The sequence below is a fragment of the Chiloscyllium punctatum genome, chromosome 17 (assembly GCF_047496795.1).
Source record: "Chiloscyllium punctatum isolate Juve2018m chromosome 17, sChiPun1.3, whole genome shotgun sequence".
Classification (NCBI taxonomy): domain Eukaryota; kingdom Metazoa; phylum Chordata; class Chondrichthyes; order Orectolobiformes; family Hemiscylliidae; genus Chiloscyllium; species Chiloscyllium punctatum.
Window position 1 is genome coordinate 90,567,637 of NC_092755.1, and position 14,571 is coordinate 90,582,207.

Here is a 14,571-nt window from a genome sequence, read left to right on the forward strand (position 1 = left end):
TGAGAGACCGGAAGTAGGTCTCGCGGGGGTGGTGGCGGCGGCGGGATTGATGGTGAGTGTGAAAACTTCCCGAAGTTTGTTGCTTTAATCAGGGATTGATCTCCGTTCGAAAGGTGCGAGCGTGTGTTTTCCCGCGTCAGGGAGGCGGCGCGGGCCCGGACCGATTTTTTTGAAATTGTGGGGGAGTTTCGATGTCGTTCGGGAGGCGGAGGGGAGGGAGCCCGACCCGGGGCCTGGGGGGGGGGGGGAGGGGAGGGGAGGGGAGGGAGCCCGACCCGGGGCCTGGGGGGGGGGGGAGGGGAGGGGGGGGGGAGGGGAGGGGAGGGGAGGGGGAGGGAGCCCGACCCGGGGCCTGGGGGGAGGGGAGGGGAGGGGAGGGGGAGGGAGCCCGACCCGGGGCCTGGGGGGAGGGGAGGGGAGGGGAGGGGAGGAGGAGGGGGAGCCTGAGCCTGAGTGTTGGGGGGGGGGAAGGCAGACCGTGGGTGTGTGGGGGGGGGGGGGGAAGGCAGACCGTGGGTGTGAGGGGGGGAGGGAGAAGAGGGGGAGGACTCTGGGCTTTTGGGGACATGGGGGATGACTGTTGAGTGGGACTGCCCCTGGGCCTTGGGGTAGAGACCCTGGGCCTAGGGTTGTGGGCGGAGTGACCTTTGGTCCAGGGGGGGAGTTGATGAGGAGAGACCCTGTGTCTGGGGGAAGGGGTTGCCCATGAGGAGGTGGTGGTGAGCTGCCTTCTTGATCCACTGCAGTCCATCTGCTGTGGGTTTACCTACAATACCATTACAGAGGGAATTCCAGGATTTTGATCCAGTGATAGTGAAGGAACGATGGTATATTTCCAAGTCAGGATGGTGAGTGGCTTGAAACAGAACTTGTAAGTGGTGGTGTTCCTATACATCCGCTGCCCTTGTCCTTCTAAATGGAAGTGGTTGTGGGTTTGGAAGGTGCTGTCTGAGAATCTTTGATGGATTTGCGCAGTGTATCTTGTATATAGTCGGCACTACTGCTACTGAGCGTCGGTGGTGAAAGGAATGGATGCTTGTGGATGTGGTGCCAGTCAAGTGGGTTGCTTTGTGTTGAGTCGTGTCAAGCTTCTTGAGCGTCTTCGCGAGTTTTAAGAAAATTTGTAGCTTGGGTTGAGGTTCTGAAGTTCTTCAGAACTTGTGTTGCCAAGGGAGGGAGAGGGAAAAGAGACCAGTGGGCTGGATAGATGGGCTGGGGGCAGATATGAGGTGTAGTGGTTGGATCAGAGGGGACAAAGGGGAGCGAGTGAGGGGGTGGGAGAGGGGAGGCAGTCAGGGAGGGAAGGAGCAGAAGTTAGTGTGGAGAGGGAAGGGGAAACTGGAGAGAGTGAGGTTGGAGTAGGAGATAGTGGGCAGAAAGAGGATGGAGGGTGGAGAAAGTGAGGGAGAGGAGAGAGATGGGGAAGGTGACGGGAAAGAAGATTGGGAAAAGACAGGAGTGGTGCAGCGTGGGAAGGGAAGAGAGAAATGGGGAGAAGAGAAACAGGGAGAGTCAGCATGAGTGTTGTAACTGAGAGGAAGAGAGTTGGCTTTGTTCCTCATACCTGTCTTTGTCATCTGTTCTCAAATATTATTGTTGTGGAAACTTTTTGATATCCAAACTAGGATCAAACCAATTCTTAAATACACAGCTCTCGACTGTTTTAAACACTGGAGAGTTATAGCACCCGCACATGTCTCTAGACCCTATATTGTTTCTAAATGTTAGAGTAGATCAAAAGAATCGATTTCTGCAGGTCGAGTTGGAACAAGAGTCTGATGTTGAGAGCCAGACTTTTTAGTGTTAACATTGGGAAATGTTTCTTCACCTGAATTATGGTGGAACTTTCTAAACTCTCTGCCAACCAAAAGTTCAATCTGAGATGAGCCAGACAACACGTAATTTGGATCTGGAATGAGCTCCCTGTGAATGTGGTGGGGGCTGGCTGAAGCACAACCATTGGTGGGGCAATGGGGAAAGAGCTGGAACAAGCTGATTGGCTGTTGTAGTGAGCTCATGTTGTCATGACCGGCAAATGTCTGTAATGAAACCACGATTTTGTCTTGTGGTTCTTTTAAGGGATGTGGGGGTCCAGATCCCATATTTACTTTATATGCTTTACATCGATGTGCAAAATGGCACAATTGTAATGTCACTGGTCTCATAATCAGAAACCCAGGCTAATGCCCTGGAGACAGATTCAAATCACAGCTAGTGGAATTTAAATATGGTCAACTTAAGACCATTGTCAATTGCTATTAAAAAAAAATCATTCACTAACATACTTTAGGGAAGGTTTACCTGTTACTTTACCTCTTGTAATCTATCTGTAACTCCAGGCCCAAGTCTGGTGGCAGTCATATACACGAGAGAAATTTGCTCCTGGAGTCCCAATCATTGGTATTGACTCCAGGCTCCATGAAGTCTCATGACATTGTGTCAAAACTGTGTACTGTTCACCACCTTACCCCCCCCCCCCCCCCAACCTTGTCTGATGAATCGGTCTCCTCCAAATTGAACACCACGTGAAAGAACCACTAAGGGTGGCAAAGCCACTGAATGTACTGTAGATGAGGGACTTCAATGTCCATCAGCACCACTACTGACCAAGCTGGTTGAGTGGTAGGAAAAGCATGTAAACGGGAGAAGCCTATTCAGTCCCTGGAGCCTGCTCTGTGTTCAGGAAGATCCTGGCTGATCTATGGCATAATTCTATGTTAAACTAGTATTCCATTAACTGTCTTGACTATGGCACAGTGGTTTAGTGATTGGCATTGCTGCCTCACAGTGCCAGGGACCTGGGTTCGATTCCTGCCTTGGATGTGCAGAGTTTGCACATTCGCCCCGTGTCTCCGTGGGTTTCCTCCGGGTGCTTCGGTTTCCTCCCACAGTCCAAAGATGTGCAGGTTAGGTGAATTGGCTATGCTAAATTGCCCGTAGTGTACAGGGGTGGAGGTTAGGTGCATTAGTTGGGGAAGTGTAGAATAATAGGGTAGGGAATCTATTCGTCTATGGTCCAAAATGGAGAACCTCACACATACTTCTATTACAATCCATCTGCCCATTCACCTAATCTATCAATATCCTGGAAGTAATTTTATGTTGTTATCAACTTGTCTACATGCTGCCCAATTTTTGTATTGTCACCAAATTTGGATATTTGACTTCTTTATGCCATTGTCCAAGTTGTTAATGAATATTGTGAATAACTGAGGCCCCAACACCAATCCCTGTAGGGCACCACTCGTCATATCCTGCCATTTGAGTCCTGACCCATTATTCCAACTCTGTTCATTCCACTCATCCAGTTTCCTATCCATGTCAGTAATTTGCCTTCAATTCTGTACGCTTCCATCTTAGCTAATCATTTACTGTAGAGGGAAGTTTTATCAGAAGTTTTGTGGAAGTCCCATCCAACGACTTACCTATGTTCACCCACCTTTGTCACTTCTTGAAAAATCTGAGGTTTGTCAGGCATTTATCCTTCATGAATCTAATGTTGATTCTCCCTGATTAACTGAAATGTTTTGGGATGGTCAATTACCCTCACCTTGGTGTATAGACTCCAACAATTTCCCCACCCCTGTTGTTAGGCTAACTGGTCTATAATTCACCTTTCTTAAAGAGCAAGTGACATGAGTGAATTTCCAATCCAGACGTACAACACCTCAATATAGGGAACTTTGAAAGACTGTGGTTAGGGCATCAGCAGTGTGCTATCTGACCTCCTTTAACACCTGTGGATGGAAACCATCAGGTCCTGGGGATTTGTCGCTCTTCAATAATGGGGCAATTCATGGAATTAATGATTATTTAAGCTGATTTTATTTTTACGCTGTCCCTGATCCTCTGTTAATTTCTTTGGCACTTCCAGCAACCTCCCATCTTTTGCTGCTGTGAATACTGAAGCAAAATAATCGTTCTACATGTCTATCATTTCCCCATGGTCAGTGTCAGTCTCCCCACTCTTAACCCTCAGTAGGCCAATATTACTCTTAACCAGCTGCTTTCCCTTTATGTAACTATAACATTTCTCCTTATTGTCTTTTATGTACTTTGCAAGTTTCCTTTCATAATCCTTTTAAGCTGCTATTATAAGCTGCTTTGTGGCCCTCTGGGAGTCTTTGTCACATTCTGTGGGGTCGGTACTGTTCTTTCTGTTCTTATAAGCCCTTTGTTTTAATTTTATGCTGTCCCTTACTTCCTCAGATGTCCATAGGAGGGGAGCTTTTCCTTCTCGTGGGCACAAGCTGTTTCTGAATAGCATTAAATGTTTCGTTAAACGCCTTCCATAGTTCCTCAGTTATTTTACCTATTAGCAGAGCTTCCCAATTAACTGCGGGCAGTCTCTGCCTCATCCTCATCCATCTGCCTTGTTTAAATCCAAAACTCTAGTCTGATCTTTGTTTGTCTGTTATAAATGCTGCATAACACGCGATTATGTTACTTGACAGATGTTCATAAACAGCTAGGTTACTAATTAAATCAGACTCACTGCTCATTACTAGGTCCAGTATTACTTGTTCCCTTATCCAAGAAATTTGCTGTAGGAAACTATCCCAGACACGCCTCAAATTCAGAACCTTTTTGGCTGTCTATGTTCCTATGCCTTTGCTACATTGTGGTCTAATTTCAGCATTTATACAGTCTAACAGTTCTGACCTGCTACTAAGTGATCTATATATGATGGCTGTTGTGGTTATTCAGTTTCACACACAAGGTCTCCTCTGGGTACCTTCCCCTCATTACTTCCTCTTTCACAATCGAAGTGATTCTGTTTCTAATCAGTAATGCTATTCCACCCACTTTACCATTTTCTTGAACCCTCCTGTAAACCTTGTAAACCTGATATGTTTAGTTCCTAGTCCTGACCATTCTGCAGCCATGTCTCCTCAATGGCTACTATTATCATTGTTTCCAATTCCAGTCTGTGCTGCCAGTTCATTTAGTTGTTCTGTACACATTGTACATTTGTATAAAGAACTCTAATTTTGGACGTACACGCTATCCTGTCCTTCAGTATCTTCTTATTATTTCTCCTCCCTGACTGATTCATCTTTTTATAGTCCTGCCTTGTCCGTTAAACTGACCCTGCTTGTTCATCCTATTAACCTCCCATCCTGACCTGCTGCTCTGGTTCCCACTTCCCCCACACCAATTTAAATCTTCCCGAGTGGCACTGGCAAACCTCCCCACAAGGATGCTGGTCCTCCCCCAGTTTAGGTGCAGCCTGACCTGCTTGTACTGGTTCCACCTGTCCTGGAACACATCCAATATTCCAAATATTTGAATCCCTTCCTCCTACACCAGTTCATTTGCCATGTATTGGACTGTACTGCCTTCTAATTTCTGGCCTTACAAGCACATGGCATGGGGAGTAATCCTATAATTATAACCCAAGAGGTCTTTTTTTTTAAACTTTCTACCTAACTCCCTTGTCATTAGTTGACCACAACCTCTGACTGTTCACCCTCCCTTAGTATGTCCTGTGCCTGCTCAGAGACACCTTGACCTTGACCCCAGGGAGGTAACACACCATCCTGGAGACTATCTTGCAGCCACAGAAACGCCTGTCTGTGCCCCAGACTGGTATCCCTGACTACGTCTGCTCACTTGCACTTTGACCCTCACAACAGAGCAAGCTAAAAGACATAGCTGCCAAATTAGATCTCCATTCCCAGCAATCTGCCTGCCGCAGATGCATCCGTCCATGACAGAGACAGTACGAGTGACCACTGCACAGTTCTTGGGAATATAAAGTCCTGCTTTCACGTTGAACATCCCATCCACCGTGTTGTTGCACACTGTTACTGTACAAAATGGAATAGATGTCAAACAGACCTCGCACCTCACCAACGGCCTCCACTAAGTTCTAAGGGCATTCAGCCACAAGCTGCACCTTCAGAACCAACGTATCCTCCACTCCACTGTTACCATCAAGTGAATGGGTGGTCATGAAGAATGCAGGAAGGCATAGCAGGTTCAGCACCAGGCAGACCTAAAAATGAGGATTCAACCTGATGAAGCCAGGACTACCTTTGTGCCAGACACTGACAGCAGCACGTTATAGACAGCTAAACAATCCGACAGCTATTAGATCTAAACTGGGAATGCAGATGGTCAATTAAACAACTAACAGGAGGAGTAGGGAACTCGTCAAATATCCCTTCCATACCAATAGGGCATCCTAGCCCATCAGGGGAGAAGACTGAGGCTGAGGCAATTGCATCTGGCATCAGGCAGGGGTGAACCATCCTGGGGTCACCAGGATCTCTGATGCCTGTCTTCATCCAAATTGACTCACTCCACGTGATGTTAAGAAACAGTTACAGGCATTGGGTACTGCAAAAGCTACTGGCCCTGACACCATTCCCAGCATAGTGTTGAAGACAGCGCTCCAGAGCTTGGCACAGCCTCTAACCATGCTGTTCCAGAACAGTTCCAGCTCTGGCATCTACCCAGCAATGTCAGGTGTCCTGTAAGGAAGAAGGAGGAGAATCCAAATGCTGAGTAACCAGCCCTTACTCTCGACTATCTGTAAGGTAACAGAAAGTGTCACTATCGAATAATAACCCGCACATTGATGCTTTGTTTGGGTTCTACTGGGGTCACTGTGCCCCTGACCTCATCTTGGCATCAGTCCCAACGTGGCCAAAAGAGCAGAGCTCCAGGGATGAAGTGAGAATGACTGGCCTGACGTCAAGGCAATGTTTGACTGAACATGGCATGAAGGACTTCAGCAAAACTGAATACAAAAGGAATCTGTGGAAAAGCTCTTCGCTGGTTGGAGTTGTCAAAGAGTGTGGTGCTGGAAAAGCACAGCCGGTCAGGCAGCATCCGAGGAGCAGGAGAATCGACGTTTCAAGCGTAAGCCCTTCACAGGAATGAGGCTTGTGGCCCAAAGGGGCTGAGAGAGAAATAGGTGGGGCTGGGGGGAAGGTAGCTGGGAATGCAATAGGTTGGTGAAGGTGATAGGTCAGAGAGGAAGATGGAGCAGATAGGTGGGAAGGAAGATGGACAGGTCAAGAGGGTAATGCTGAGTTGGAAAGTTGGATCTTGGATAAGGTGGAGGGGGGGGAGGGGAAATGAAGAAACTGGTGAAGTCAACATTGATCCTGTGTGGTTGGAGGATCCGAAGGTCGGATGCTGAGGCGTTCTTCCTCTAGGCGTCAAGTGGTTAGGGTTTGGAGGTGGAGGAGGCCAGGGTTTGCATGACCTTGGCCTAATGAAGGGCTTATGCCCGAAATGTTGACTCTTCTGCTCCTCTGTTGCGTGCCTGTATGTGCTTTTCCAGCACCACACTCTTCGACTCTGACCTCCACCATCTGTAGTCCTCACTTTCTACTGCTTAGAGTTGTACCCAACACAAAGAAAGATTATTCTGATTGTTGAAGGTCAATTATCGCCAGACCCAGACATCTCTGCAGTTGCTTCTCAGGATGGTCCCCTGGGCCCTGCCATTTTTGTTGCTTCGTCAGTTGACCTTCCCTCCATTAGAAGGTCAGAAAAGGGCATGTTGACTGATTATGCAACATCACAGGTGCCAGACAATGGCCATCTTTAATGAAGAATAAATATTTCTCTTGCACTTCCAATGGGATAGCAATGCTGAATCCCCTGCTGTCAATATCCTGGAAGTTACCATTGACCAGAACATGAACTTGGACAGCCATATAAATACTATGGCTTCAGGAACAGATTAAAGGCTAGAAATTCTGTGGTGAAGAACTCATCGTCTGTGAACCCAGAGCCTGCCTACCACCTTCAAGGCACATGTTAGGAGTGTGATGAAATACTCCCCACTTCTCCGAAAGAGTGCGGCTCCAACTACACTCAAACATGGCACCATCCAGGAGCAGTCTATTCCCCTTGGCCACCGGTGCACAGTTGGCACAGTGTGTACTGTGCACATGATGTGCTGCAGCAGCTCATCAAGAAATGTTCCAAACCCATGACCTGTACCACCTCGGAGGATGGGGACAGTAGACACCTGGTACCAGCTGCAGGTTCCTGCCTGTGCCCCTCGTGGTCCTGAGTTGAACTGTATCACCAGTGCTACATCACAATGCTGGAATTCCATTCCCAATCGTGTCGTGGATGATCCAACACCCCAAATGACACAATGTCAAGGGCGGGCAGCAAATGCTGACCTAGCTGGTGGTATCCACATCCCTGGGCACATTAGAAAAAAAACTGTTAATCATTTAAGGCTTGACTGAGTTTACAAAAAAAAGTGCTGCCACCTTTTGTGCTTGGGTAGGTCTGTGTGGAGTGACATTCCAACATAGATAATTAACGTTCATGTATGGAAAGTAAAAATAGTTAACATACTTGTCTGGGCTAGAAGGTGCCAAGGCAGAAGTTGGGAGTATTAGTTGGATAAGTCATAAAAGTCATAAAAAAGAAACAACTGGAATGCAGAGGAATGAGGTGTCATAATGTAACGCTGCTAAGCATTACTCAGACAGATAATGTTTTGAAGCCCACGTGTATAGTTCACACTCACTAATGTGTTGCTTCACGTTTTCCCTGCCACACTTAGACGACAATGCACTGTTATTATCACTGTGTTCTTTGACTCTCCTAGCCAGCATTCCCTCCAAACCACGCAGCCGCTTTGAGGTTCTGTGCCAACACATTGGCTTCTGGCTTCAGAACTCTCTGCATACGTACCTCCTGAGGTCTGCCCACCTGAAAAAAAGTTAGTGAGAGGATAACAATTTGTAAAGTTTGCTGTCAAAATGTAGGTTGGTTTTGGTGAGTTGCACGGTCTGTGATTAGGAAACCGAGGAGAATGTTAGTCTTTACTGCAAGGGGATGGAGAAGTAAGAAAGTCTTGCTGCAGTTATCCAGGACATTGATGAGATTACACTTAGTGTACTGTGCATGGCTTTAATCCCTTCCTGCTGTTAGAAGGAGGTCAGAGAAGTTCAGTAGGCTGATATCTGGGATAATGAGATTGGACCATAGGCAGATTGGACCGATTTGATTGGAATTTACGAGAATGAGAAGTCATCTGATTGAAATATCAGATTCTGGATGGCTGGGTGTTTGACAGGATAGATGCCGCGGTTGGTTCCTGACGTGGGGAATCCAGAACTCGGTGCAATATTTCAAATTAAGGAGTCTCCATCTAAGGCACAGATGAGGAGCTGCTTCCATTATGGGCTCACTGGTATTTGGAATTCTCTTCCATCGAGAGCAGTGGTGGCTGGCTCCATGAATATACTCAAGGTTGAGTTAGACCGACCCTTCATCGATTAAAGTTATGGGGGACAAGCAGGAAAGTGGAGTTCAGACCATGAACACAGCAGCAATGAGTTTGCTTAATGATGGAACAGGCTTAAAGGGCTGAATGGCCAACTTCATCCGTCTGTTTTATGATTTATTTTAGGGTTGGGTGTGAGCAGTGAGGAATGAAAGTGGGTCAGGGGTGGTCTGTGCAGCAGTAAAGCTGTGGAAGCAGAAGTTCCTGGTTCCTTCCCTGGCCTAGTTTGGTGCTGAGTTCATGATCTTGGTTGTAGTGACACAGCCCTGGGAGCAGGTGGGTTCTCTGCAGTTCTCCCCTGGTGGGTGTTGCTGAGTGAATTGTATAAATGAGAACCTTCTATTTGCTGAAGGTTTTTCCAGTGTTCAAACTAGTCCTTGCCAAGGAATCGACTACCAAGTTTATGGTGCAAAGAGTTAAGGGATGTAGATTTATATGGCACCTTTCCTATCCTCAGAATATACCTCAATGGGGTTCACAACTATCCATTATATTTTTTCAGTCACTGTTGGAATGTGGGCAGTTTGTACAGAGCAAGACCCTGTGGAAACATGACATTGACCTGTTATTTTTCCCACTGATGTTGAGGAAGAGACTTTGGACAGGGTGACATTTGCTCTGTTCTTCAAAGTGTGCAATCTAGGGCTTGAGGTTATGCTGGTGGGCTGAGGGGTCAGTATGTGGGACCTGTGGCTGTATTTGAAGATAGGGGCAACGTTCAGGCATACTGGTTTGGTCCATTGACAGAAAGGACTAGTATTTATCGAGCATTATTCAAGGTCTCAGGGTATCCAGAGCACTGTGCTCTGTTGTTTTGTGCAGCTGCCTTTACAGTAGGAAATGTTTGGTTTGAATGAACTAACTGCTTCCTGACACCTCCCTGTTTTCCATTGTGCTGCAACTTTGGGAACAAACACAGACTTCACTGCCCACATTTCCCTGAGGTAGACTGCATCTTGCACTGGCATGAGCCAAGTGTTTAATCGAAACACCAAGAAAGTGCCCGGGGTTTGATCAGTGGGTTAGGAGCCGCTGCTGCTTTACTCCACTCACCTTATTAAAGGCCCTGTATCTGATCAGGCACCGACTTGGACCAGTTCCGGAATTTGGTGAGTTCAGTTTAAAAGATAGTCTTCACTGTCCATTTCTGTTCATGGGGTGTGATGTACCATTATCAGATTGGCTCACTGTTCTGGGAGAGTGTGACAATGATTTAAATACGTCTTGGTCAATTAATGCATGTTGATATGTTGGTGATGAGGTTGGAGATGGAGACTGGAAAAGCAAACAGAGATTCCTGCTGGTGATGGCTGTGTCAGGAAAGCAGAGGCAACTGGCAGCTCAGAGTGAGTGTGTTTTCTTAAGCCAGTTCAGTATTTCCATTGCTGCTCCCAGAATCAGTCAGGCCAAACTGCCCCTCCCCTCTGTTTCTTACTCCCTCCTCAGGCATTGCTGTTAACTGGGCTTTAACCACACTGGTGGTTGGTTTTCCCCCTCGCTGAATCCTACGGGTATCTCCTCAGTTTGCAATCATCCTTTTAGTCAGAGCTAGCTGTCTCAGGTTGGATCCTGTCGAGTGAGTGAGTGTTGTGCATTCTCTTACTTTTGGCTGTTTCCAAAGACCTCCTTCCTTTGCTCCATTGCTGGTGATGATGGCTTCAGTTGTCAGGGCATGAAGCTTTGGGGTTCCCTCCTCCTACTCATAACCCACCATTGAAGCTATTCATCTGGCTACCTGTCCTAACATCCACTTGATTGGCTCAGAGTCATCTTTGTGTCTGATTAAACTCCTGTGAAGCACGACTGGGCATTTCTACTCCATCCAGTGCAGGTGCTTTATAAATCCGATTTCTTACTGAGCACCTACTTCTCAAAGTGCTTTTCTGACCTATGTTTCACAGCCCCAGTTCCCTCGGATCAGATTTCCTTTGACGGTAAGGTTGAGGGATGTGACCATGTGAATACTGAGAGCCGGTGTCAGCCTTGGCTCAGCAGCCTGTGTTCTCACCTCGGCATCAAGAGATTGTGGATTCAAATCCCACTCTAGAGTCTTGAGCACTGGCATCTGTCCTGACACACTCAGTGCAGGCAGAGGGACAGCTGCATTGTCTGAGCTGCCATCTTCAAAATTGGACATTAAACTGAGGTTTAATGTCTTTCGTTTAATGTTTGCTTTTCCAGTCTCCATCTCCAACCTCATTAAACTTCATGCCCCTCAAATGGACAGGAAGCAATTTCATTGTTCTACTTTTTTTTTAAAAAAAAGGAGCAAGGAAGTGGTAACCTTGCTAATATTTACTCTTCAATCAACATTACAAAAGAAGGCAGTAAGGTCCTGGTCCCGCTGCTGTTAGTGAGAGCTTGCTGCGCACACATTATCTGCCCTGTTTCCTACATTGCAATAGTGATTGCAGATTGTTGGTAGTACAACATGTGGGAGTTGTCCCGAGGCTATGAAATGTGCTGGCTATAAATGCAGGCCTTTCCCTTTCTCTAACCGTGCAGTGCTGTGTCCACACAGGAAGAGAGAATGTCCGGAGAGAGCGCGGTGAGTCCAGTGCCCGCAGCATCAACCCGCACCACTTCCTTCAAAGGGGCAAGCCCAAGCTCCAAGTATGTCAAACTGAATGTGGGAGGAGCTCTCTACTACACCACCATGCAGACCCTGACCAAACAGGACACCATGCTGAAGGCAATGTTCAGTGGCCGGATGGAGGTGTTGACTGACAGCGAAGGTAATTTAAGCCAAACTACTACTAATGGGCTGGATCTGTCCACGCGGAGAGAGATGGCTGGTGAAGGTCTTTCAGATAAAGAAAGGGGTGGAAGGAGTAGACGTTACAAAGATTAAAACTGGGGCCCACTAGAATAAGACAGTATTTCACAAATCACACAAGGAATTCAGGAGAATTATCTTTATTCAGTGAGAACGTGGGACTGGATATTGTAGGGAATGGTTGTGATGCAATGCTGAACTTTTTATTTCTTTATTGTTCTAATTTTTTCTCCCTATGAACTTGTATTGAAAAATCTGTACATGGTACCTTGTATGTAAGGTGGCACTATGGTGACTTGCACACTTTTCACTGCGCTCATTTGAATACATGTGACAATAATTCAGTGTATGCTTGTCTAAATTTCCCCATAGAAACAAGGGAGAATGGGGAGAAAAGAGCAAATTGAGAAGATTCATTGAAGATCAGAAGGCAGAATAAAACAGCGAGGGCAGAATGGCCTATTTCTTTGCAGTTAAATTCTGTTCTGGAAGTAGCTACTTGAATCAGTTACAGGATACTGCAAAGGGATGTGAGGTATTTTTGTTCAGTGACAGACACTGGGAGATAAGAGCAGCAGAATGCCATTGCCACCCCCAAGCCTGTTGTGCTGTGTAATTTGATGCTGCCCTATCAGGTTCCTGTACAGTGGCTGTCAGCTGGCCTTGTGAACTGGCTGCAATCCTATCGTGTAGCACTGTGATGACAGCAACAGCATGTCAACGCTCTGTTAAGCTGCGTTCACTCTGTAGAGCTTTCTCACGGCTGAAATGTCACCACGGCATGTTCCAACTGAAGAAAAAATTACAGTTTGCATCGTAATCCTTGTAATATCACTGAGCAATTCCCTGAATAGATTTTCGCCCCGTGTAGTTGCCAAGAATCGTGATGCTTGCAATGTTCCATGTGGTGCTTCCTTTCTTGTTCACTGTTTGCACTTGGAGTGGGATTGCCTCAGGATCATTCAACAGTTTTCACACCTGCTGATTATTTTAACAGGGGAGGGGGAAGAGAGGGAGGGAGGAAGAGGATGGATAGGAAAGAGGGAGAGTGGACACGAGGGGAAGGAGGGATGGGAGAGAAGACGAGGGGAAGGAGGGATGGGAGGGAAGAAGAGGGGGAAGGGGAGATGGGGAGCATGAGGGGAGAAGGAGAGATGGGAAGGCAGCAGAAGTGCAGGGATGTTTGGAGGGTATGGGAAAGAGATGAGGGAAGAGAGAATGAGGGAAAATTAAAGAAAAAGAGGGTGGAGGGGGTGTCACTGTTTTCAAGGTAGTTTCCACTTGTTGATTTTTCACGTTTTCTCTGTTGCTCGACTGTGTCTGAGGTATAGTGTCCCTGTGTAGTAGTTCGTAACAGTTTGAAATGATGGGAATCTTGCCTTATTTGTCCAGGGTTCCCTTTGCATTTCTGCAGTAAATTCCTTGGATCCCAGCCCTATGTGGTTTACATGAGCAATTTGACCTCTTCTCCCTGTGACGGAGAATAACAGATCCACAGAGCTGCATGCCTCAAATGTTTGAGAAAGAAACTCAGGGTGCTGTAAGGCACTGACTAGCTCGTAGTAATTCTGGAGACGGTGGATTGGAGCTGTGTACGTACTGTCCAAAATGGCTGTGGAAATTTTCAGTGGAGCACAACCAAGAAGAGCAGGAGGCTTCCTACCCAGTGGCCGAGTCATTAACACAGCACTCTGCGTTTACAGTGAGGAAAAAAACTGTAACATTTTAGTCTTTATTTTGCAGTCTTGTGATTTGCTGTTTAACATTTTATCAGCACAAAGTTGGTGGAACTTTTGCCTCTGAGTCGTATGGCTCTGCGATCAGGTCCCAGCTCAGCATCTAGACACAGAAATCAGGGCAGGTAGTCCTATGCAGTACTGAGGGAATGCTGTGCTGAGAGGGGGTACTGCCATTTGGGTGAGACATTTATCCCCTCTGCTCAAGTGGGTGTGAAAAATCCCATGATGCTGTTGCAGGAAACAGCAGAGGTGTTGTCCGTGGTCCCCTGACCAATTTATGACCCTTAGTCAACAACATGTCATTATCTCATTACCTGGGTTTCAGTTAGCACAGTTGGCTGGTTGTCATTTTATGATGGAACGTGGGTTGCATTCCTGCACTGAGCTTACCAATCTCCTCTTCGACCTCTCCCCTCACCTGAGGCGTGGTGAACCTCCCATTAAACCACCCCCAGTCATCCCTATTGTCTGGTAAGATTATAACTATTTTATGTTTTACTTTTACCTGGTGGGAGCTTGCTGTGCGACACGGATTCCTACATTTCAACCGCAGCCACACTTTGCAGATGCCTCATTGGCTTTGAAATAGTTTGAGACCTTCAGTGACCGTGGAATACATTACATAAATGCACAAGTCTTTTTTTTAAAATGGGACTAATTTTCCATCATTCCCATTCAGTGCTTGGTTTGCTGTACCTCTAGTTTCCACCTGAGGGCAGTGGTGAGTACAGCCCACTGTAATGAGGCAGTTGCACCACCCGGAGGAGCATTGGTGCGAATACAGCTCA

At 46.9% G+C, this 14,571-nt stretch overlaps 1 protein-coding gene across 3 annotated transcripts in view; it reads left to right on the forward strand.

Moving 5' to 3' along the window:
* The window catches only part of kctd10 (potassium channel tetramerization domain containing 10), a 33,766-nt gene continuing 19,195 nt past the window's right edge, over positions 1-14,571 (forward strand). Inside the window, exons 1-2 of one of the 3 annotated variants that reach the window (XM_072587865.1) lie at positions 1-52; positions 11,790-12,003. In XM_072587865.1, coding sequence (XP_072443966.1) covers positions 50-52; positions 11,790-12,003 — 217 coding nt within the window. In that variant the 5' untranslated portion in view covers positions 1-49. Of the gene's footprint in view, positions 53-654; positions 849-11,789; positions 12,004-14,571 lie in introns of those variants that run through there. The other 2 variants (XM_072587864.1, XM_072587862.1) reach the window with 2 other exon arrangements.